General features: G+C 50.4%; 1 protein-coding gene across 1 annotated transcript in view; it reads left to right on the top strand.

Annotated features, from left to right (window-relative positions):
• Positions 1 to 5,440: 5,440 nt before the first annotated feature.
• Positions 5,441 to 24,066, top strand: part of RIPOR3 (RIPOR family member 3) — a 42,952-nt gene continuing 24,326 nt past the window's right edge. Inside the window, exons 1-2 of the mRNA XM_036395990.1 lie at positions 5,441 to 5,515; positions 23,347 to 23,475. Of these exons, the coding sequence (XP_036251883.1) occupies positions 23,375 to 23,475 (101 nt within the window). The 5' untranslated portion in view covers positions 5,441 to 5,515; positions 23,347 to 23,374. The remainder of the gene's footprint in view (positions 5,516 to 23,346; positions 23,476 to 24,066) is intronic.

The raw sequence follows: 24,066 nt of genomic DNA on the forward strand, positions 1-24,066 counted from the left end.
GTTTCCTGCTTGGTTTTGCACTACTCACTGAGTATTCCCTATTCCCGGGCCAGAATTTTGGGGGGGGCGGGGGGAAGGCAAATCAAAGGAATAATTGTTGCAAAATTTACTTTAAACCTTGTTTGGTACAGATTGGGATTTAAATTTTGTCATATTCTTAGATAAAAAGCTCTGCTTAGTAAGCCTTTTGGAATAAAGCCTTTGCTGTTATGCTTATCTGGAAAACATATTATGGCTATTTGTGAAGAGAGCTCTGTCCTCTGCTAGTGACTGTCACCCAGTAAATGTGACAAAATGACACCTTTAAGTGCCAGCACTGAATAAGGAGCACTTGCACCTTTTGCCACAAAGGAACATTTCTACATGAACGGTGGTTGATAGACCCAAAATTACAGTGAAGGAGCCTCTGTGGACTCCCCAGTTTAATCTTTTACAAGCAGCAGCTCCTGTTCTAGTGCCTGGCACCGCAGCTGGAGTGGCCCATGCTGTGAGGTGTCCCCTGTCCCCCAGGTGTGCTGGGTGAGCACGGGGTGTTATTTTGGCCTCCCTTTGGGAGCTTGGACTGCTCCCGTGCCTCACTGGGACAATGAATGCGTTGTGCCAGTGATTCCTGCATATACGATGATAGCAAAAATAATGGTAGCTTTTAGAAAGTAGTGAACCGTTGCTTGTTGAGGTTGCACTATTATCGGATGGCACAGGAGTCAGGCGGGAGCGCTCACCCAGGAGCGCCGCAGTGCTTGAGAAGGGCATCGGACACCTGGGAGGGGAATGGCTGCGGCCTGGCCGTGTCCATGGCGCGGGGTCGCCGCTGTCGCGATTGTCGCCGCTGCCGCCACCGTGCGCCCCCGCAGGTGCAGCGGGAGCCGCCGCCGCCAGAGGGCGCCGTGCCCGCGCTGTCCCGGTCACCCGGGGCTGCTGCGACCGGAGCGACGGCCGTTAATGACACCATTAATGACACCATTAATGACACCGCTAATTAATTACAGCAGCGGCCTTGGTGCACCAGACTGCCCAGGACATGAACCGCCCCCACAGCCTTACCTGTATTTGTAATGGCTGTGTCACATTGCTGTCACCGTGCTTTAAAATGTCACTCACGAAATCACAGAATGGCTCTGGCTGCAAGAGACCTTAAAGCTCATCCCGTTCCACCCCCTGCCACGGACAACTTCTGCTATCTGAGGCTGCTCCAAGCCCCATCCCAGCTGGCCTGGGACACTTCCAGGGATGCAGCACTTCCAGGGATGGGACAACGTTCCCAGGGAGGGTGCACACCCGTTTGAGTTCTTTGATTTGTCAGAGACTTCTTGTCGTAATCATAAAATGAAGTTATCAACACTTTAGAAAAATACTAAACAATTATAAGGAACAATTTTTTGGGGAAATATGAAACTTTTATTGTAATCAGATGATCAGATTAATTTAGGCTTTTTTGTCTCAGTGTTTTATGTGTCCATACACAAAAAGCCAGCTCCCTTTGAGACCCCAGAGAGAAAACAGTCAGGTGTGTACACATTAGTGCAACAGAACTGCCCCTGTTAATTAACCAGATAGTGCTGGGGCAGTGGTCGTAAGTAAAACTACAAAAGTACAAGGCAAGGAGACTTGAAAAGTAATTCAAATTTTCCATGCATGTCACATTTGGAAATACTGAATCCTGTGAGTTCAGCCACTGTCCCAGTTGTGTTGAGGTTTTAGAAGATACTCTTTGCTTCTCTTGGCAGGTCTCTAGCTTCCCTCCTGAGCTATAATAGCAGTAACTAAAAACTCCAGCACAGATAGATGCACAAAGAGGGAAAAATAATCATGTGCTTGGACCTGGGATGTGTATTTACGGTTCCACCTCCCAATAACCCCCCCTCAGAGGCTCAGAGCAAATGCTCTGTGCAGGGATGGTTTGCTGGAACATGCTCTGCAGTTTGCTGTGTTACAGCAATGAAAGTGCCTGGTCAATGCACCAATGGGCTGAGAGAGAATCCACCTCTCTGCAGATCACTCCACATTATGAAGATGTAAGTAACATTCTAAAATTAAAAAAATACCAGCTAGAAAGGGGTGGGGTGGAGGCACAGGCAAATGTTGGCATGCATATTGCTTGCATTAGGAGCAGCAAGAATTATTGTCTCTGCAAGAAGCCTGGTGCAAAGGATCCCAGCAACGGGCCCAGCTACTGAGTTTCAGCTCTTGCTTTTATAAACAGAGCTCTGCTTTACAGCAGCCTTTCTAAAAGTCAGTTTAGTCTGGATCTTGAGAAGCTGGGCTGGTCTGCTGGTTGGCTCCCTGTAATCTGGTCCATTTAGAAAACAAACAAAACCAACTTTATTCAGGATTTAAACAATAAAGTTATGATTAATCTGGTTATGCCAGAGCACTGGTGATGCTGAAGCACTGAATGTTTAATGTTGTTGCAGCCACGGTGAATGCTTTGTTGTAAAATTATCTTTGTGTATTGTTGGCTTACAGTGATGGATGTTGAGTGGCTGAATTTGGGAAGGGTTTTTGTGAAGCGTGCTGAGATCCTGGAGGAAACATACTGGCATTTTTTTAATGTCCCTTTAGGTCTGAGACACATCAGAGTGTGTTTTATTTTTTCACTGTAAATATTATAATGGTGCCAGCAATGCAGTATTTACTGCTTCTCATATGCGTGAGAATACTAAACATATGTATTTCTAAAGAAATTCCAGAAGAATGTGAAACTAGCTTGTAGCAATAATTTGTAGGTTTGTGTCCATTGTTTTCAGGAATATGTAAATTGTTACATTATAGAACTCACTTTGAACCCTGCTGCATAATTAGCTGCACTAAACATCAGTATTCAATTTGGGAAATCTGTAGCCAAGTGTTTTATTAGAGTTTCGTGGAAAAGGAGAATGTGAACAAAACCATAGAGCAAATGATCTGAAATGCAGTTAAAAATAATGAAAACCAAGCACCAGCCACATAAACACACCAGATGAAGACACAGCAAATGAAGATCATAAAAAGTAAACTGGAATAAAAACACATAAAGCCATTCCTCAGCTGAAGTAAACGGGGACATCTGCACCAGGAGTGAGGGAACCGTGGTCATTGGTGTTTGCTGAGGGGCTGCTCTGTGCATTTTGTCAAGAGGCTCATGGTTAGGAGGAAATGACATTAACAGCAATGGCTTTTTTGGGCAACTGGTTGCACAGGGCTCCTGCAGAGATTTGGTGTTGTGACAAATGTCCTCCTACAAAGCCAGCTGATTTCAGCTTGTCCCAGTGTGCTCCACGCTGCTGTGGGGCCAGCACTGGGGCCAGGGCCCTGCTGCAGGGCCAGCAGTGTCCCAGCTCTGTCCTGAGCTGCAGGGCCAGCAGTGTTCCAGCACTGTCCTGGGCTGCAGGGCCAGCAGTGTCCCAGCTCTGTCCTGGGCTGCAGGGCCAGCAGTGTCCCAGCTCTGGGGCCAGGGCCAGCAGTGTCCCAGCACTGGGGCCAGGGCCAGCAGTGTCCCAGCTCTGGGGCCAGGGCCAGCAGTGTCCAGCACTGTCCTGAGCTGCAGGGCCAGCAGTGTTCCAGCTCTGTCCTGGGCTGCAGGAGCTCCTGAGGCTGGCACACAGGCCCTGCCTGGGCAGCCTGGACAGCCCCAGGGAGCAGCAGGACAGCTGAGAGGCGTTTGCTGGGCAGGGCTCTTCAGGCACTCCGTGGGTGTGACCATACCCCCAAATGCCAGGGAAATCAAGCCAAGAGTTGGAGTTACAATGACTGTACAGTCATGTACTCACCTGTACAGATCCATGGATTTGCATCTCCTTGCTTTGTGCTCCAGGTGCCCCAGCTGTGACACCCATGGTGTTCCATCACTGCCCTTTGCAGGGCTCCAAGCCCCAAGCATTTTGAAGACCTGGTGTGAAAGCCACTTTTGCTTGCATCTCAGCACAGTTCTTTCTGACACAAATAAAACCCAGGGTGCTCGAGTCGTTGGCTCAGGCAATTCCATCTGCCCATCTGGTTTTGCTCTCACTTTCATGTGTGCCAGTTCCCTCATGCCTCTCCTCACAAGCATGTTCAGCTGTGCAAGAGATCTTCCTCTGCCTCCTTCCAGACTTTCCTTTAACAATGTGCACAGGAAAATACAAATCCTGACCAACTGCATAAAGAACTGAGAAGGAAAGCAGTAACCCTGCCCTGAGAGGTTCTGGTATGGGATCTCTGGTCAGCTGGAGCTTTGGGAGCTTCACTTTGTGTTTCAGTCTCCTGCAGTGGGGTGGGTTTCAGGATGTGTGAGCTGGATGGTGCAAAGGGAAGAAAACACCATTAGTAATAAAGTTATGGTGAGGGCATGGCCAAATTCCATGCAGTCAGCTCATTTTCCCCGTGGGGAGTGTCTGGCTGCCTGTGCTCTCAGTCAGTCAGCACGGGGAAGTGCTGCTAGGAACCAGGGGAAAATGGAAGATGGATGAGGCACAGAGGCAGCCGAGGTGCTGTGCCCAGGCAGGGACGGGTTTGTGTGGGCTGTTTGCAAAAGGCCCGGCCGGGCATTGTTCAGGAGAGAGGCGTGAGTGTCATGGGGTGAGACAAGGAGCAGGGAGATCCCAGGCTGCTTCCACATGGCAGCTTCACCTCCCCCTGCCAGGACTGCCTGCAAGGGGTCTCGAGGGCTGGCAGAGGGGAGCTCATGCCCAAGGAGCGGCACCTGCCCCAGAAGGAGGTCAGTAGTGGGTGCAGCAGGAAGGACTCGAGCAGGATTGCTCAGCAGAGACTCAAAGCGAGCAGATGACATCTCCCAGCCATGGAAGGGCGGGATGGGGAAGGCAGGAGGCAATGAGAGGAAGAAAGGTGATGGTGATGATGATGATGATGATGATGATGATGATGATGATGATGATGATGATGATGATGATGGTGATGATGATGGTTAGCGTTGTATGACCGAGGGCTGCAAGAGGAGGGAACCTTTAAAGGGACGGTGAAGAGGCAGTGCGGGGTGAGGGCAGAGGAGGAGGGAGCAATGGCTGGGGAAGGTGGGAAAGGCGGGATCCGGGCACGGCGGAGGCGGCCGGAGCCGAGGGGGTAGGGGCAGCAGGGGAGCGGGGCTGTCCCCGGCCTGCAGGGAGGGCGTCCCGGCCCGGGCTGCCCGGGGGAGCCGCCGCCGGAGGAGCGAGAGGGCGCCCGGGACGCTGCTGGTGAACAGCAGAGGGTCCGGGCCGTGACCGCGTTCCCAGCGCCCCTGCCAGCGCCAGGGGGGTCGAGGGGGAGCGAGGGAGGGAGGGAAGGAGGGAGGGAAGGAGGGAAGGAGGGAGGGGAGCGAAGGGGAGCAGCGAGCGGCGCGGAGCGCTCGGCATCCAGCGGCAAACGAGCGCTCCGGAGCCGCGGCTTCCTGGAAGCGGAGCCGGCTGGGCGGCGATAAGCGGCGATAAGCGGCGATAAGGGCGGCTGTCCGGGCCCTCCGCACCCGCCGCGACAGCCGCGACAGCCGCGACAGCCGCGACAGCCGCCACGGCAGCGGAGCCGAGCCGCGCTGCGCGCCCCCAGCGCAGGTGGGACACAGGTAGGGCACAGCTGGGCACAGCTGGGCACAGCTGGGCACGGAGCGGGCGCGGGGAGAGCCGCGGGGCCGGCAGGGGACATCACCGGCAGGACACGGACACCTGGGCCGGGAGGGGGCACCTGCGGGGGATGCGGTCCCCGGGCTGTCAGCGGGCAAACCTCAGGGCATGCCGGGGCTCCTGCAGAGCTGCAGCCCCGCAGGGAGGCTCGGTAGCTTTTACTCGGGGTGAAACAGCCCGGAACCCCGGCAGGACAGCACCTGGCTGGGGCAGGTGGACTGTGAGAGGAGCAGGGTGAGGTTTATGCCATCCCAGTTTGCCTTTTGGAGGTGTTGTTGCATGAGCTGGTTGTATTTTAGTTAACTCTCTTTGTCTGTGCAAAGACTACATTTTATTTGCCTTTTTTTTTTTTTTTTTATTGCTTATTCGTGTAAATACAAGTTGAGGTTTTGGGTCACAGCCCAGTTACATTTTGATTCAGACAGAGTTTAATTTCCCCTTTTAAGAAGTGTTTTAAATAAGTTGGGCCATATGGAAGTAGAGTTGTTAATGAACCAAAGAATCTTGAAGGAGTTTGAAAAATAAGGTTATACATTTCTGGAGCCATTTCTTGAGTATTGAACCAGCACCAGTACTCAAACTCCTGATTCAGTCATTTCCTTTGTTGGGATCAAGACTAAATCTGTCCATACCTGTGTTTTCACAGCTGCAAAATGGGAGCTACACCTATTGATGAGGTGCTTTACCTTTTTTTTTTTTCTTTTTGGAAAACCCTTAATTAAAACCAAGAAAAGCAGAGGAAGATCATTTGCAAGGGTAGTAAACAGCGCAAAATATGTCTGAGGGAATATTGCATGTTGGCTGGAGAGGCTCACCAGAGATGCTGTGGCTGAAGGAGTGTGCAGTGGGGAGCTCCTCTCTCTTGTGTTCCTGTGCCATGCAGTTCATCCCTTCCCTGCTGCTGCTCTGACTCCTGCACAGTGGCTGACACAAGCACCACGTGGAGCAGCACAGGAAAAGCTGCACAAACCCTGCCAGAAAGGGCTGGAGCTGCCGTGGAGTGGCAGGCCCAGCCTCTTTGTGCCCCAGGTCTGGAGAGGAACGTGTGGGATGCAACACGTGTGAGCTGGTGGTGCACGTTAACCTGGCAGCCTTCCCCTTCAGCTACAGCCTGGGTACCCTCTGGGGGAATGGAAGGGCTTCCCTGAGCTGCCAGGGCTCATCCTGGGCCAGCGCTGGTCAGGAGCTGCAGGGCTGCTCTGGCAGCAGCACGGGCAGGGCTGTGGGGAGGGAGGCCAGGAGGGGGGTATGCAATGGGTTCCCCAAGGGGAAGATGGGATGGTTTCCTCCTGCCAGGACAAAGAGCAGCTGCACAGCTGCTCTGCAGTGCTCTCCCCAGCCCTGGGCTCCTGTGGAGCAATCCAGGCAGGGAGCTGGGATCCTGTAACACACATCCACCAATGCCACTTTACTGCCTTCCCAGCTCATTAATTCCTTGACAAATGCTCCTTTGCAATATCCTCACAAAGAGTCTGAGAAATGGACTAGAGCCACTCTAGAAAGGGAAACCAGGCTCAGTCTGAGGGCAGGGGAAAGTTGTGATCCTCATGTGTCCCTCAGGGGTCTGAGGAGTGGCAATGTGGGGTCACAGAGCACCAGGACAAGGCAGAGGCTCTGGGTATAGAAAGTTATCCAAGATAAAGCAAGGGAGGGGGAACTGTCTCTGAAGGGTTATTAATTTGTTGCATTTGGATGAAATAAATAGAAAGACTGGAATTGAAGGACATAATTTGTGTAAAATAGTAGGTTTAATATTATTTGAATCTGCACACTTGATCTTAGCCAAAAGGCTGAGGGAGCAGACAGAGTTGAATTATCCAGACTGTTGTTGGCCAGCACTGGGTTTTGGAAGGTGATTGGCTGGTGACAATCCAGAATTATGGACAGTGAGTTGTGCAGAGGGTGTCAGCCAGCCTTTAATGGCTACAGGTGCTCGGGGCCCTGGCTTCAGTTCCCAGCCCTGGATGCTGCCTCCAGAAGCGCAGAAGGGACATCCATATTTATGAAATACCAGGTCTTATCCACTTTTTTCAACTTTTCCATTTCTGCTGCCAGTTTATTCTCCCTGAGGACAGATTGCTTTAAACCAGTATGTCTTCAAAGACAGAATGCCTGAAAACTATCGTTTTTATTCAGTTCAACTTTTCAGGGCAAAAACTTGGTTTTCAGACAGACAAGGCATTTAATCACCAGTAATTCAGAAGATCAGAACACTGAGGTGATCTTGTAATTAATACAGAAGTACCCTAAGTGTAGTTAGCAAACAGATTTATATGTAACTGCTCTAGATGTGAATTTAGCTGTTTCAAATTAAATAATAAAAACTATTTTATGGAAAACATATGCAATTATTATTGGGACAGTAACTGTGTCAGTAACATTTTATTGCTCATTCAATATGTTCTTTCCGTGAATCCATCCCTGATCTGCTTGATGAAGTAGCAAAAATCCACTTCCATTATTTCCACAATGTAAAATCTATTTGTTCTCAAGAGCTTGAAGAGCCCAGGGCTGCATGTTTTGGGGAGAATTTTTTCACTGGAAGGGGGCTCAGGCCTTGGCAGGGGCTGCCCAGGGAGGGTTGGGGTGCCCATCCCTGGAGGTGTCCAAGGAATTCCTGGAGGTGGCACTCAGAGCTCTGGGGACAGGGTGGGGATGGGCACAGCTTGGATTTGGTGTTCTGGGAGGGCTTTTCCACCTTTAGTGATTCTGTGATTCTGGGAGGGGCAGCTGAGTTTTACAGACACTTGAGGGGTCTTGGCCTCGTGGCTCCTGACAGGTCAGGTGTGAATGGTGATGATCCAGCAGTGTTTGTGCAGGGCTGGAGATCAGAGATCAACACCAGCCTGGCTCCATTGCACAGGGAGAGTCATGTTTATGATTAGGGAATGAACCTTGTTCCTCTCAGCTGCATAACTGATTTATTGCACACGGTAGGAAGAGCAGTAGCAGAGCACTCATCATTTTAGTTTAAAAACCCCTGGCTTACAGACTGTGTTTACCATGAGAGTTTTCTCTGACCATTGCTGAAATGCTTTAAAACGTGCAGTTCTGAGCTGTGCACAAACATCCATGGCTGCTGTTCTGTGTGCCAGGGGAGGCACAGGGGTGACCTGGTTCCGTGTGCTCACTGATCCCTCTCTGCCTCACGTCCTCGCAGACAGAACAACAACATCACTTTCTTCTTGCAGGATAGTTCATGTTCTGGCCCAGAACTACAGCACCAGATGTGTTGCCACAGAAACAATTTAAAGGGAGAAGGAATTGTGAGCAAATTGTCTTTCTTGTGGAAAATGTTTGAGAGCCTCCCCTTGGTTTCCCTGTTTCTATCTGTGTGTGTGTGCACGGCAGAGAATAAGGGACAATTTTGCTTTTGTTTCCTACATCTGCTATTGGTTTAAAATTCTCTATACAGGGTTGAAAATTGAAAAATACTCTATTATGGGCATGACTTATGTACCTCAGAGACATTTTTTATTAAATCCTGATTCATTTTTAGAAACTTTTTTCCTTTAAAAATGTGCTGTGTGCTAGCTGATTTACTTACCTCCACTTGCAACATGCTTTGGAAAATATTTCCAGTCACAGTTGTTTCTGTGAAAGTAAGAAAACATTTGACTTTGTAGTTACCCCAGATTTGGATGCTGAGAATTAGGATCACATTCTCCTTACTACAACTGACATGCTGATGAAAAGAGGGAATGTTTACAGGAAATATTTTGATTTAATCTTGCCTAGGAAACCTTAAAGTAGCCAAAGTCCTTGATTTTAGCTAGCATTTCTTTTTCTCAAACCAGTGAATGCTCTATTCAACACACTCTTTTCTCAGCTGCTATGAAAATATTTCTCTGAACAAAATGCAATGTGAATTACCTTAACATGTCCTTTTGACATTCCTGACCACAGCATGACATCCTTATCCTGCAGGTTTGCATTCTGTTTGGGGAGAGTAATGAGAGGAACATCCAGGAGGGTCCCAGCCCTGGCAAAATTTCCAAAAGGCCACAGCCCAGACATCAAGAGCCTTGTTCCCACAGCCCTTTGTGCTTCATGCATTTGGGAGGTCTTTGTCCCCGCACATTTTGAAATACTGCTGGCTGTGGAACTGAAAGAGCCATGACTGCTTTATCTCACCAGCAGCCAAGGTGAAGTTTGGGTCTCTGGAGGGATGGAAGGATTTGCCATATGCAGCTGTATGCATGGTGCTGCCTGTGACTTGGGAGGGAATGGACACACAGGGCTGTCCTGAGAAACCTCCTGTCCTTATTTGTGTGTTTAGGATACCCCTCCGGGAGAGTCATGATTATGAAATCTATTTTCCTATAGCCAGACTCTCAAATGCCCCTGAGTCTGGAAATGCACAATTTATTCCCTTTTTTACTCATTCTTGTACAAATCTGGGATCTTCACTTTTCCTTTGATGACAATTCTTTCTAGCAGAGATAAATCCAGGTATCCCTGAGTCAGGAGCAGTTTCTCGTGCTGTAGAAAGCAGTTTAACCTTATTCCAAGTGCCCTGGCTTGCAGTCTGGAGCTCTGGAGCTAGGCTGCATGCCATGTCCCACACTGGAGTCCTGGCAGCTCCACAGGCATCTACATCACCCAACAAGATCTGCCAGGCCGATAAGAAACTCATTTCTCTCTTGCATTCCTTCTGCAGGCACAGCTCCAGCCCCGGGTGTGGAAGGAATGCAGAGCTGGGCCTGGAGCTTGTGTCTGCCCAGGTTAGAAATGAGCTTGCAGAGGGAAATGTGGCTCTGCAGCCCTGCTTGCCTGGGACACCGCAGGTATTTGCATCCAGGTTTCTGCTCTTTGGGGTGGAACCAGCCCTGTGTTTGCAGGCTGATCCAAAGGTGCCCTTAATTAGTTCACATCTCTGCTGTTTGATGCCATGAGAAGGCAGCTTGCTCTTCCCTTAGGCAGTGCAGCTTTCCCAGACAGGCACTGTAAACTGGAAATATAGGTACTTGTAATTTTCTTAAAAACCTCCTTTGGGCCTGAAATGTCTTGTGCTTGGTTTCAATCCAGTATTGACTAAGACTGGAAAGTGTGAATAATGTCAGTTCAGCTGTACTTGAGCTATTCAAATAAATGTAAAACTATGTATTTTCCACTTACATTGTTCCATAACTCTCTGCACTTACATAACCTCTGTTTTATTATTGAAATTGCTACAGACTTGAAGAGGGAAATATAATTTTCCAATACTGGGCCTGAACAGATAAACAGGGAGGCAATTCCAAGGCCTCAGTGTGCTTTAAAATCTGAATGTTTCTGCTTTAGTGTTGGTGTGAATAGGTTTGTACTTTTACTGGTGCAGAACAACACCACCTCCATAACCTTCGCTTTCCCTGGGCACTGGATTTCTGAGATGCTCCCATTATGTAACTGAAATTTCACAGAGAGAATTTAGAAGATTTCTCCAGATTGTAAGGAAGGATTTTGTTTGCTGAGCTCTGTAAAGTTAAACTAGCAGGCTGGGGATTTCCAAAGGGATATTCCCAATGCAGCCCAGGGCACGTGGCTGAGACTTGATCTGGACAGAAAGTTCAGTGCTCTGCTAAAGTTTTGAAGGCAAGTGGTTTGTAACGAGTTAGTGACCTGGTTTTCTGGAATGGCAGAGAAGAGAAGAGCATTTACATTGGGTGGATCACGTGTGGAAAAGCCTGGCTTTGAGTCCTGCAGTAACACAGTGTTGTGTAAGTCTGTTGTAAATGTAACTGCACATTTCCTAGGGCTGTTAGTGCAGCCCCAAATGGCCAGAGGGATGGAAATGTGTCACTGTTGTCTGAAATGGAGCCCCAGACACTGCCCTGGCAGGTGAGGTCCCCTCTGGAGAGCCCTGATAGACAGAACTGTTCCTCCAGTCAGGACAGCGGGCACTGGGACAATTGAGCTGTCCTTTGTGTAGCTCTGCTGAGGTCACTGGAGCTCCTTCCTAATTCCACTGAGGCCGAGTTGTGCCTCTCCCTTTTTCTGAAGGGTTCACATGCCAATGTGTTGTGCAACAACATAATTTGTTAACAAATAAAGAAGAATTTAAATAACCTTAGAAAATGAGTTTGGGCATCCCAGCTGCCTGCAAACAAACAGCAGAAGTGCAAAACATTTAAGTAGCAATGCAAAGTATCTCAAAATTGCTTGAGCTCTGGTTCTTCAAGAACAAAACCACAACTGTGAGGAGAACATGCTCTGCAGGAGAAGGCTCTGCATGAGAACACACACTGCATCTTCTCCACTCCAGACATAATTTCTGTGCTGTTTTCCCCAGAGCTGTAGTAACACATGATGAATCTTTTCCATGTGTGTCTATGTATGAATTTGACTACTTTTAGTTTCACTTAAAGCAATAAGTGAGGACACTTTGACCTGTAATTGTCAAATTATGTTTACAGTACAGTAAAACTGTATCTTCCTGTAAAATATCTGTCCTGAGGAAGCCAAGTCCCATGGAGCAAAACTCCACATTTCTGTCAGGACAAGGAGTGCACTGCCTGCCCTGCTGCTGGAGCTGGCTCACTCTGGGTTTGGCCCTGGTTCTTCATTAGTGCACTGCTGTCACTTGTCAATGTGTTTTCTACCTGAATGGCCATTTCTGAATTTGGATGACAACCCAAGGGTGCCTTTCTGCCAGGAGGGTCCCTGCTCTGTGCATTGTCCTCAGCTCTGCAGAGCATCTCCAGTGGGGCTCAGGAGATCACTGGCCCATAGGTGCTGAGCAAACCATCCAAGGTCTAAGAAAAACTCCTTGTGATGCTGAAAAATAGGAAACACTAAGCAGATGTGTTAGTTGCAGTGAAAGCCCTGGGTCCTCAGGGAACAAACAATTGGGTTCACAGTCTTTGAAGAAGTCTGAGACAGAGAGCTGATTGATTTTTTGTGCACAAAGCTGAAATGCATTTTCATGAGTGACTCTCGCCGTGTTTGTTGATGGTATTCATAACATTTCAAGGGACCTTAAATTACATTAGCTTTTGGCCTAAATGTTGAAGTGGTTTGATCTTGCCTGATCCTGCTGAGCAACTTCTGCTTAGCACTTCCAGTTGTGTCTGCCTTTTTCTTCCAGGGAGCAGCTCTGGTGTGCCTGGGCTGGGTGTTCTGGGGGCCCTGACATTTCCAGGAATTTGTTATCTCTGGCAGAGGCCTCGTCACTGTCACCCATTGATAAGGGGGGAGGTAAACATGTTGCTGGTGAGGCAGTGTCCCTTCAGAGGCTGAGCAGCAGCCTGATTCCACTGCACGCTGGGCTCCTCCAGGGAAACGTTCTTCTGCCACTCATTGGTTTTAAAATTGTCTTTGCTGTATGATTCTTGTTATAACTCATCTACTCTTGCTCCCTTTTAGTGCAGAGGGGTTTTTCTTGTTTGCAAATTTCAGTCACGTTGGAGCCATCACTTGCTGGAAACACTTCTGAAACAAATGTGGCAACTCTTTAACGTCTGAGGAGTATGAGGAGGGAGTTTTGACATTTTCCATTTGCTGCCTGTGAAACACCTGAACTAAACAGCAGTGACAAAAGCCCAGGGCCGAGGGCAGGGGCTGTGGAGAGGCCAGGGCAGGTCTCAGGCAGTGGAAGCACAGCCACCCTCCTTTGGAGATGTGCTGTCAGGAGGGGTTTGGGAGCAGGAAAAGCTGCTTTAAAAAAGCCACATGGATCAGCCCCTGCTGGGATGCGTTCTTCAGGCTGGAGGAGCTTTCAGGGGCACTCCAGGAAGCAGCAATCCCTGTAGGTTTGGTGGGGTTTTTTAGGGTCTCCTGGGCAAATGATGCCCAGAGTCAGTGCACAAGTTTGCCCCCTCTGATTTTATAACTTTCCAGAGGGTGCTGCAATTCTGTTTAGGCTTGAAACAATCCAAAGCTTTCTTCTAGGCCAGGCCAGACTGACTAAACTTGAATATCTGGTTTAAAAGTAAATGTAGTCCAGTTTAGACTGCATTTTCCTCAGCTGCTCACTGCACCATTTGTATCCTAATGCACATTAGCCTTTCAGCTGTTTCCAAAGCCATCTCCTTTTGAATGTTTAATATCTAAGAACCAATTAGTTCCATTTTGTTTTCCTTGGATAGTTTGCAATTAAACATTCTTTCAAGTGGGCTTTATTTAGCTAATTCCATCACAAAAATAAGCTCTAAGGGAATGAAGAGAAGTTCAAGCTAGCCAATGTTTATTTTTATTATTAATAATTTATATGATGGGAGTCCCCAGGGGAACCAGGGCCCCACTAAACCCAGTTTCCTCTGCATGTAATGACTGTGTCTCACAAGACTTTATTCAGCAGAAGATTCCTTCTTGCTGCTGTGGCTCAGTGCAGGGACCTGCTCCACGCTGCAGGGAAAGGGCTGATGAGGAGCACATGAAAACAAATCAAGAATCATTGTTTTAAAGGAGCTTGAGCTTGGCACCAGAGGGAGAATCTGATGCAGCTTTTCTAAAAAGAAAAAAAGCCACACTTCTGTATTTTTCCAGTCTGAGTGCCAAGTCATGACCTCCAAGGGCTCGTTGAGCATCTCTGAAGTGATGGCAATGCTCCCAGTGGCTCTGAGGGCAAAGTGATGGCCCTAAAAACCTTATCTCTTCCTGAGCTAGCAGCAGGGGACTCAGAATATTTAAAAAACACACTGGTGGGCAAGTTAATTTAGAAAATGCTCTTGTTCAGTCAGATTTCTATGAGAAATTATGATTTTCACAGCGTCCGATCCTCAAGAATTGGTCTGCTTTATGTTTTACAGGAGTCTTGGGAGGAGCAGTTTGGAGTCCCTTTGGAGCTGGAGAATGCAAAGGGGAGCAGAGCCAGCCCTGGGGTCTGAGATGGGCTCAGCAGGGCCAGAGCAGCTCAGCAGGGTCAGGGCAGCTCCAGCACTGGGGACTGAGATGGATTCAGCAGGGTCAGAGCAGCTCCAGCACTGGGGACTGAGATGGATTCAGCAGGGTCAGAGCAGCTCCAGCACTGGGGACTGAGATGGGCTCAGCAGGGTCAGGGCAGCTCAGCAGGGTCAGAGCAGCTCCAGCACTGGGGACTGAGATGGGCTCAGCAGGGTCAGAGCAGCTCCAGCACTGGGGTCTGAGATGGGCTCAGCAGGGTCAGAGCAGCTCCCAGCCCTGGGGTATGAGATGGATTCAGCAGGGTCAGAGCAGCTCCATCACTGGGGACCCTGCTCCCTGTGGGCTCCTGTGTGGGCTGAGGGGTGGAAGTGGTTTTGGGGTGAGCAGGGCTCTGGGGTGCAAGTGCAGCACTGCAGATTTTCCTCCTGGAATTGCCATCGCCCTCCCTTTCCCCTCTGTGGGAGCATCAGGCTTTGCAGCACTCTTTCCACAATTCCACAGGAGTTTTCCTGACCATCCTCCTGTCCTCATTAGCTCAGTTTAAGGGGGGTGGGACATCTGGTTCCAAGTACAGCAGTGTGGTTAGCGTGGGGGCTTTTTCCTCTCCACAGAAAAATCACTAAATCTGGCCATTTAAGACACAGATTTTATAGGAGCTAGAGCTGGGCTGTGCAAAGTTCACCTCATTAAAAACAAGCCCAAACCAAATAAAAGCAGAGAGTAACAGTGTAAAAAATGTGGGGCCATGAATGTCAGAGCATGTGTATTAGGAACTGGTAAGAAGTGAAGGGAAAAGTACAGATATACCCACATCCATTCAGATTCTTGGGTTTTCCCAGAAGTAAATATTTGGCTTTAAAGCATAAACCTCTTGTCCCTTCTATTTATCTCTTCTGCAGAATTTTATATACTGTTCCTCTTTTTCCAGTGTTCTTTGGGATACCGATCCTAACTTAGCAATTTCTTTATTTCTATGGCACAAGATGGTCTTGGTAACATTCATGGCAATAAACCATGATTGCCACAGGAATGGGCTGGGTGGTTCAATTCCCAGTACAGGGACAGTTTTCCTGGTCAGACAGGTAAATGACACAGGGTTTGGCCCACTTCAGAAGCACCAGGCTGCTGTGATTCACAGAATTCAGGTTTTGGAGATAACAAATTACATCCCCCATGCTGTTGGACATCAGCTTTCACTCCTGCTGGAAGTTTGTCATCACATTTGGTTAAACACCCTTCTCAGCGTAATAATCAAAGCATTTATCTGTCCATCATGTGCTGCCATTGAAACTTAGCCCTGGGACTCCAGAGCCCTGAGGCTGAGGTGCAGGACCTTCCTTGTGTCAGGATTAACCTGCAGTGGCTCCTGCATGGCCAGGCTGCCTGGAGACAGGAGCACACCTGGCAGGGTTTGTAGCACACCTGAGGCACAGGCTGGGGAAGCAGGGACACTGAGCTCTGCAGGACACAGGGAGGATCCTTGGAGGAATTAAAGGAATTAAAATTAAGGAGGAATCTCTCAAGGCCAGAGCTGCTGGGATTCAGTGCCAGACAAGTTTTCCTTGTCCCAAATGGAGGAGCCTGTGCACCACTGTAAACTGCTCTGCTCAGCTCCTTCTGCTTGCCCAGCTTGGAGATTGGGGCTGGGAGCGTCCTGCCAGGCAGGCTGAGCTGGACCTGCAGGTGTGGCAGTGCCAGCCTGGCAGCCCCTGAGCCCCCAGTGCAGCCTTGGAGGCTGGCAGCAAGCTGGGCATGGAACCAGGGCAGCACGGCCAGGCGTGCTCCTAAATCACCTGGCACTGGGGGAACGGAGCTGTGCCTGCCCAGCAGGGAAGGCAGAGTGCAGAGGGCCCCAGCACCTGGGAACTGAGCACAGAGGGGCCAGGGCTGGGCCATGGGAGGGCAGAGCAGGGGCACAGCCCTGGGCTATGGGGGCAGCTCTGGGCTATGGGGGCAGCTCTGGGTTATGGGGGCCAGCTCTGGGTTATGGGGGCACAAGCTCTGGGTTATGGGGGCCAAGCTCTGGGTTATGGGGGCACCTTGGCAGCTCTGGGGTTATGGGGGCCAGACTCTGGGTTATGGGGGCCAGCCCTGGGCTATGGGGGCCTGCTCTGGGTTATGGGGGCCAGCTCTGGGTTATGGGGGCTCAACTCTGGTATGCAGCTCTGGTTAGGGGCACAGCCTGAGGGCTCAGCTCTGGGTTATGGGGGCAGCTCTGGGTTATGGGGCTGCTCTGGGTTATGGGGCAGCTCTGGGTTATGGGCACAGCTCTGGGTTATGGGGCAGCTCTGGGCTATGGGGGCTCAGCTCTGGGTTATGGGGGCAGCTCTGGGTTATGGAGGGCACAGCTCCTGGGTTATGGGGGCACAGCTCTGGGCTATGGGGCTCAGCTCTGGGCTATGGGCACTCCCTGCAGCTTTCCTGAGTCCAATGCAGGGGCTCAGAGCCAGCTGGGACCCCCAGAACCACATTTCCATGCGGAAGAGGGCACTGCCCATGGGTGAGCCCTGCTGAGCTCCCCCAGGGCTCCCTGGCAGCAGCTGCTGCTGCTGGAGGCACCCAGAGGCCACGGCACCGTGCCTTGGAAAATCATTTCCAGGTCATTCACTGGGTCAGGCCAGCTCCTGCTGCTGGGTTCTGCTGGGAATCTGGAATAAAGGGCTGATGAATTTCCTCTGGATGTGCACACTGCCACTGAGAGCAGAACTTGGAGCTGAGGGCTGGGATGGAAAGTGATTGGAAACACAGGAACATTTGGGGCGCAGCCTTGAAAAGCAGCTCGCCCTGGACTTGAAATTGGAGTCCTGTGTTCAAAGAGCCCCCAAAATGGGGCCATCAGGCCTGACCTCCAGCATGGGACAAGCTGTCTGAGAGCTCTGCCTGTGATATTGAAATTTACTGCTGCCTGGGAAGCCTGGACTCCAGAATGCCATTTCCAGAAGCTGGCAGGGAGCGGAGGGAGGGCCTGATGAGTAAAGCAATAACTTGGATCAAAGCCCTTTATCTGATTCTCTTTCAACGGACTCAAGTATGGCTGGGAGGAAAGTATGTCAGATGTGCAGTATTTCAATATATATTCAAGAGCTGGATCTGCACAGGTGAGACTTGCACAAGTACCAAAACTAGTTATACACTGAAGTCCTGTCTTTCTAAACAGTGCAAGCTCTGAATGTAATTCTTATTAAAAATCAATCAAAGCTGCTCTTAAGAGCCTGAAGTGCCTATGAGGGTGGGGATTATGTTCTGAATCATTTGATATTTTCCCAACAGGACCTGACAGATGTGAGTTTGGTGCAGAGTAAAGGGCCCATCTCATGATCTGAGTTACACAGGCTCAGGTCAAGAAGTTCTGTGGAACATGTGCAGCTACACAGGGGAGCCAAAGCTTCCATCTAGAGCAGAACTGTGCTGCAATTGCTCATGTTGCTCAATCTTAACCCAGCAGAGATGCCTGCTGAACGAGTGGAAGCTGCTGGTGTCCCTCCTGTCCCTTTTCAGCGACCTGTTTTAGCAGACAGAGCTCCACCTGCAGCACACATTCCCCATCTGGATCTGCAGGGGCTCTCCCATGTGTGGTGGGCAGCTCAGCTCAGAGCTGCTGCACAGCAGGGGCAGCCACAGGGCAGAGTCCCTGAATCTGGCAGGAATTGCACCAGACCTGCTCACATTCTGCTGCCAATCCTGGCGCTGGGAGCTCTTGCCACAGCCTGGATTTGTCTGAAGAAAAGATCCCTGTTTGGGTGTGATGTTGTGCTGAAATACCCATTTTGAGATGTATCCTGAGATCAAGGGCGCTGTGTGTCTCCCACATTCAAATTATTTTTCTTCTTTTGAAAGATAATTTTTTCTTACTTCTGCCCATAGCTGTATAAATAGAATGTTTGTCAAACAGCTGAACAAAACCACTTGAAGTGTGAGGGGTCTGGATGATAAATTTGGAATGTTTATGCAGCACAGCAGACATTGCTCCTGAGGTCAATGGTTTTGCTGAGGAATGCTGGAAGGCAGGGCTTGAACTCAGGGTGTGTTTTCCCAGGGGACTGAGCCCAGAGGGTCCCTCAGCGCTGCCTGCCCCAGCCTCCATCACACCCCAGGGCTGCCTCAGCCCTTCTCACCTCCCTCCCGTGCTGTGCTCTGGGTGCCTCAATGTCCAGCACTGCCACGACCAAGGCAGGGACTGAAATCACAAAACCCTCGGTGGGTCAGGCCTGGAGCACCCCGAGGCTCTGGCAGGGCTGTACTGCAGGGTGGCAATCTGATCTTCCCTTTATCAGAATCACAAAAGAGAAATGCCATTGTCAGCACCCTCAGCAGCACAGGGGGGGCAGGCAAACCCACTGTCCCTGTGGTTTGAAACAAGCAAGAAGGAAAATAATAATAAAATAATTGTGATTACATCAATGTGATGTAGGCAAACATAGCCCAGCTTGCAAAGTCAGTCTCAGAGCTGAAGCTTTCTGGTGTAATTGTGCTGGGGCTGTCTTTTCACCCATGAAGTGCTTGCAGTGTGGATTTCTTCCAGCTAAAACCCTGATCCTGATGCAATTCCAGCAGCAAAGCTGTTCTTCTGTTAGAATTTATAGCAAGTTCAGGGAAGCAGAGTGGCAACCTAGCAGCTTTGAGTGACTTTTTTTTTTAAACATTTGGAATCACAGCTCATTCCTGAAGTCCAGGGAAGGTCTCTGAAGGCCCTAAATGTCCAGGCACTGAATCACTGCTGATTTTGGCTCTGTGCAGTCCAAGCTGGGTTTCAGCAGAGGTGGTGCAGACCATCACAGCCCAGTGTCACCTTTGTTTGGCTGTCATGGAGGGAATTTTGTAAAACCATGCTGTCAAAGACATCAATTCCAGGTGGCAGCTGTGCACCAAGCTGATGTGCTCTGCTGTGCACAGGGAGTCTCCTGATGGGCACCAACCTAAGCCCCAGGTTCCAGCAGGAGGGCTCCAGTCCCTCCAATAAACTGTTGGGCTTCCCACATACTGAATTAAGTATCATGTTGTGATAGTACAGAATGAAATCAACTCTGCTTGGTTCCCACAGCCAGAAGATAAAATTGCTCTCTTGTCTTTCCAAGCAAAGCGAGTGCAGTGTTTACAAATGAAACGATGGACAAAAATAACAAGGGCCTAAAAGCGTGAGGAGAAGGTTTGAGCAGGCAGTGGGAGGCAAATTGTCACAATCACAAAAGGTGTCCATGGTCACACAGGTGAGCCTCAGCCCCTGGAGTCACGGACAGCTGATGTCTGTCAGGAATTGTTATTGATATTGTTATTGTAGATTGATATTGTTATTGTAGATTGATATTGTTATTGTAGATTTCTATTGTTATTTTCTACAGTGACAATAATCTGATTTCAGCCTGGCTTTTGTCGTGCCAGGGAAGAGCAGGGGTGCCCATGGTGAGCTCTGGAGCCTGCCCAGGCTGCCAGGGAAGCAGAGCTGGGGCAGTTTGTGCAGGACTGCAGCCAGGGGAAAGCGTCCCCTACCCACTGCCCACTCCCAGCTGGAGCATCACAAACCTAGGGAAACAGGAACCCTTTCCTCCAGCAGGGATTCACCCAGTGGACCTCTCTGAGAGGCTGACACCAAATCATGGCCACTCACTTACAGCACAAAACACGAGCAGAAACGTTGTGCAAGTGGTGAGTCATATTTTCCGCATGAAATTGTTGAGACCATTGTGCCCAGAAACAATTAAAGACGTGAGTAGGGCTGGAAAAGTTTAGCCATAAACACAAGCAGACACCACGATGGGGTCTGTGGAAGGTGAAGGCCGTTGGGCTCTGCTGGGGCGAGCAGGAGGTGCAGTCCTGGCTGCCCAGGGAGCCCCAGCCTGCCCGGACACCGGGACACGCAGAACCTGCCACAGCAAACAGAGCGCGGACACAGCCCAGACAAACCTGCCCATTTCATCTGGAAAAACTCCCCTTCGACTGGAATATCCATTTCTGAGCCCTGAATGGTACAAATGCCCCCGCTGAAGCCCCCCAGCCAGAGTCCCTGGCAGTGGGAGCTGTTCCAAGGCTCAGCAGCTCCGTGGGGCCTTGCCCAGAGGCTGCTGCTTTCCCAGCACTCTGTGGTTCCACTGTCCCTGGCAATAACTCCTGAGTTCTGTCCTGCTGTGCCCGTGCAGCCCTGGCCCTCTGCTCCACCCACCTTCCTGCTCCTGGGGAACAGTGACAGGGGGAAGTTCCTCTGCTCCCCAGGGCACAATCCTGCTTTCATGAGATTGGACCCTCTGGCCTGCACAGCAGAGGTTTCAGGTTGGAGGCAGATTTGAGCTGAGCTTTGTCAGGGTCCTTTTCTGATTTATTTCTGCCCTAAAGGGAGGGTACAGTTTGAGATGGGTCCAGATGCTTCTTCTCAGGGGCGCTTGTGCAGCTCAGCACTTTTACACAGACACTCCAGCTAGCAAACCCTCTGTTTAAACAACTGCATTTGTAAGTCTTCCTTACAAATAAAATGTTTTATTGACATCCAACTTATGGTCCTCTGCTCGGAGTGTGAAATGAGCTGTGAGATTTCTAGGTCACCACAAAAAATCCATGTGCAGGTGTGTATCAAGGGGCACTGACTCTGCTGGCATGATTTGAAGTGATAACCCCTTGAATGGTGCTCTATTCAAATTCTCTTCATTCTCAGGGAGGTGGAAGCTGTGCTTGTGGGTTCTTTGAGAGGGGCAGTGCATCAGAGCAGGCAGGGCAGTGGCCTTGGGGCCTGAGCTTTGGGCAGCCACAGAAGCAAATGACCCCGGAGGGGCTGGCACGACTTGGGCCATGCCCATGTGAGGGCCAGGGCACCTCTGGCTTCTGCTGAATTGCAACAGTGCAGCTCCTGGGAATCCAGAATGGCACTGGATTATAAACACACGTGGCCAGGTCCAGGCAATCTGGGCTATTTCAGAGTTTTGGGGTCTCTACATTTCCCACAGTCCTCCACATCGAGAGCTCGGTGCCACAGATTTCACTTCAGGAGTCTTCTCATAATTCTCCCCTTTCTGTTCCCTGCCAAGGCTCTGCCTGGTGTGTTTGTCCCATATCTGTGTGCTCCAAAGGCTTTCAGAGCCATGGTGGGCTTCAGAGCAGCTGCTCCTGCACTTTCCTCCTCCCTTATACCCATGAACTGAGTTTCCCAGGTTAAAGAGCTGAAAAATAGATCCTGGGAATCTGGCTTAGCCTTGATGAGGGATGTGGTCAATAACCACAAGGCTATTCCTTTTATTTCTTCCTTTAACAGCTTGTTATGCAATTACATTTTTCAGTAAGTTGCATGCTTTCTTCAGGCTAATGCTCCTTTTGATGGGGTGACAGTTCACAGGCTTACAAACATCTCAAATCTAGAGGGAAGGATGGAAAATGTTTTGAAACTTCAGCTATGATCTAAGTCTGAGCTCTGATGAAGGGGGGATCTTTTCAAAGCAAGGCAATGTAAGAGCTGTGTGGTTTGATGAAGGGTGGGGAGAGGCACCTGAACTTTGTGTGACAGATTTCTGTGGATCCTCCTGAGGCTCTGGGGTCCCATGGACTCTGCTCCCCTGAGCTGGGGAGTGCCTGGCCGTGCCCAGCCCCTCTTGGCCTGCAGGGTGTCTGCTGGCTCTGCTGTCACTGTCACTCCTTGTTCTGCAGGGCTCTGCCTGCTTTGCCCAGCTGTGTTCCTGAGCTTGGCACAGCCCACAGAACAGGCAAGAGGTGGGAGCTTAAACCCAGCCCAGGGAAGGATGAGAGGCTGCTCCTGAACAGGCTCCTGGAAATCCAGGAGTGCTTTTGCTCCTGCTTTGGGTGGTGGTCCCCAAAGCTGCTCACTGGCAGTAACTCCCTGTGCTTGTGGACCAGCCCAGAGCCAGCACAACACTCTCACATCCCCCTGGGATGTGCTGAGCAGCTCTGTGCAGGCAGCAGGCGGGGAGGAGGCTGCTCTCCAGGGCAGAGCAGGGCCAGGAAAGAGCCTTGCACTGACCCTTCTGGGCTTGGAGCCTGCTGATGCAGCCATGGGATCACTGCAGGGATCAGGGCAGGCTGAGGGCAGAGCTGCTCCCCAGAACCCTCTCTGATGGACTCAGTGTTGGCTGATGAGCGATGGAGCCTGGTCCCTTCAGAGCACATCCTGTGATGTGGGACAAACCTCTGCATGCAGCATTCAGAGTCCTCCTTGGAGTTTGTCCTTCTCCCTCCAAACACATCCTCCAGCTTTTGGTTATACCCAGATTTACTCACTCGTGGTGTTTACATTACACCAGCTTGAGGGGGAAAGGAAGGGAATTTTTCTGTATATGAACTGTCTGGGTGATTTTCTACAGCTGCTTTGAAGGATATGTCTGTTACTTATATTGGGACTTGGAATCTGGAGACATATGGCAGAGAACACAATTCTCCACAAAGCAAAGGAGTTTGACTGATGGAAAACAAGAGAGCAATCCAAGAGAAACCCTGCCAGAGGAGGAGCATGAACCTGAAATTTACTGTTGAAACCAGACTTCTGCCTTGGGCTTAAGCACCACAAGCCAATCCTACCACTGAGTGCAGTGGGCTCTGCACAGATGCAGGGAGCTGCTTTGGGGACCCAGCTGAGCCTGCAGCTGAAGTATGGTTCTGGCATGCACACTGGTTTGGAAATGCACAGGTTGGCCCCCACTCCTGAAGCACTGGGACAATTACAGGGTTTCAAAAAGTCAGAAATGTAGAGAGCCTCTGAATGGAGGCTATTCTGGCTTTTGCATAGTGAGTTTGTAAAATCGATCAGAAATTGAAGAGGGCATGAGAGATTTCATTTTAGACTATTCAATCCTTTATTAATGGTACCGTGGATGGCAACACAGGAAATGTGAATTGCAGACAAGCCCTTTTTTCCAATTTATCCTGCTGGGTGTTGTTTTGACTTTCCACTTCCCTGCAGCAGCACGAGCACCAAGCCGAGGGCTTTGGCCTGATGTGTTTCTGTGTTTTGTTGCAGGAGGCAGCGGGGTCTCTGAGTGGGAGCCATGTCAGTGAAACTCACCTTTGTGTCCCCTGGGGACGGGGGTGGCATCAGCAGGAGCTGCTCCTTCACCGGCTTCAGCACCGTGCAGAGCAGGAAACTGGGGTGAGTGACACGGGGACACAGGGACAGAGCCCTGCTGCTGGCACTGCACACACTGGGGTGGGTGACACAGGGACAGAGCCCTGAGCTGGCACTGCACACACTGGGGTGAGTGACACGGGGACAGAGCCCTGAGCTGGCACTGCAGCCACTGGGGTCAGTGACACAGGGACAGAGCCCTGAGCTGGCACTGCACACACTGGGGTCAGTGACACGGGGACACAGGGACAGAGCCCTGAGCTGGCACTGCACACACTGGGGTCAGTGACACGGGGACACAGGGACAGAGCCCTGAGCTGGCACTGCACCCATTGGGGTGGGTGACACAGGGACAGAGCCCTGAGCTGGCACTGCAGCCATTGGGGTGGGTGACACAGGGACAGAGCCCTGAGCTGGCACTGCACACACTGGGGTCAGTGACACAGGGACAGAGCCCTGAGCTGGCACTGCACACACTGGGGTCAGTGACACAGGGACAGAGCCCTGAGCTGGCACTGCATTCACTGGGGTCAGTGACACAGGGACAGAGCCCTGAGCTGGCACTGCACACACTGGGGTGGGTGACACAGGGACAGAGCCCTGAGCTGGCACTGC

This window comes from Molothrus ater, chromosome 17 (genome assembly GCF_012460135.2).
Source record: "Molothrus ater isolate BHLD 08-10-18 breed brown headed cowbird chromosome 17, BPBGC_Mater_1.1, whole genome shotgun sequence".
NCBI classification, from domain to species: domain Eukaryota; kingdom Metazoa; phylum Chordata; class Aves; order Passeriformes; family Icteridae; genus Molothrus; species Molothrus ater.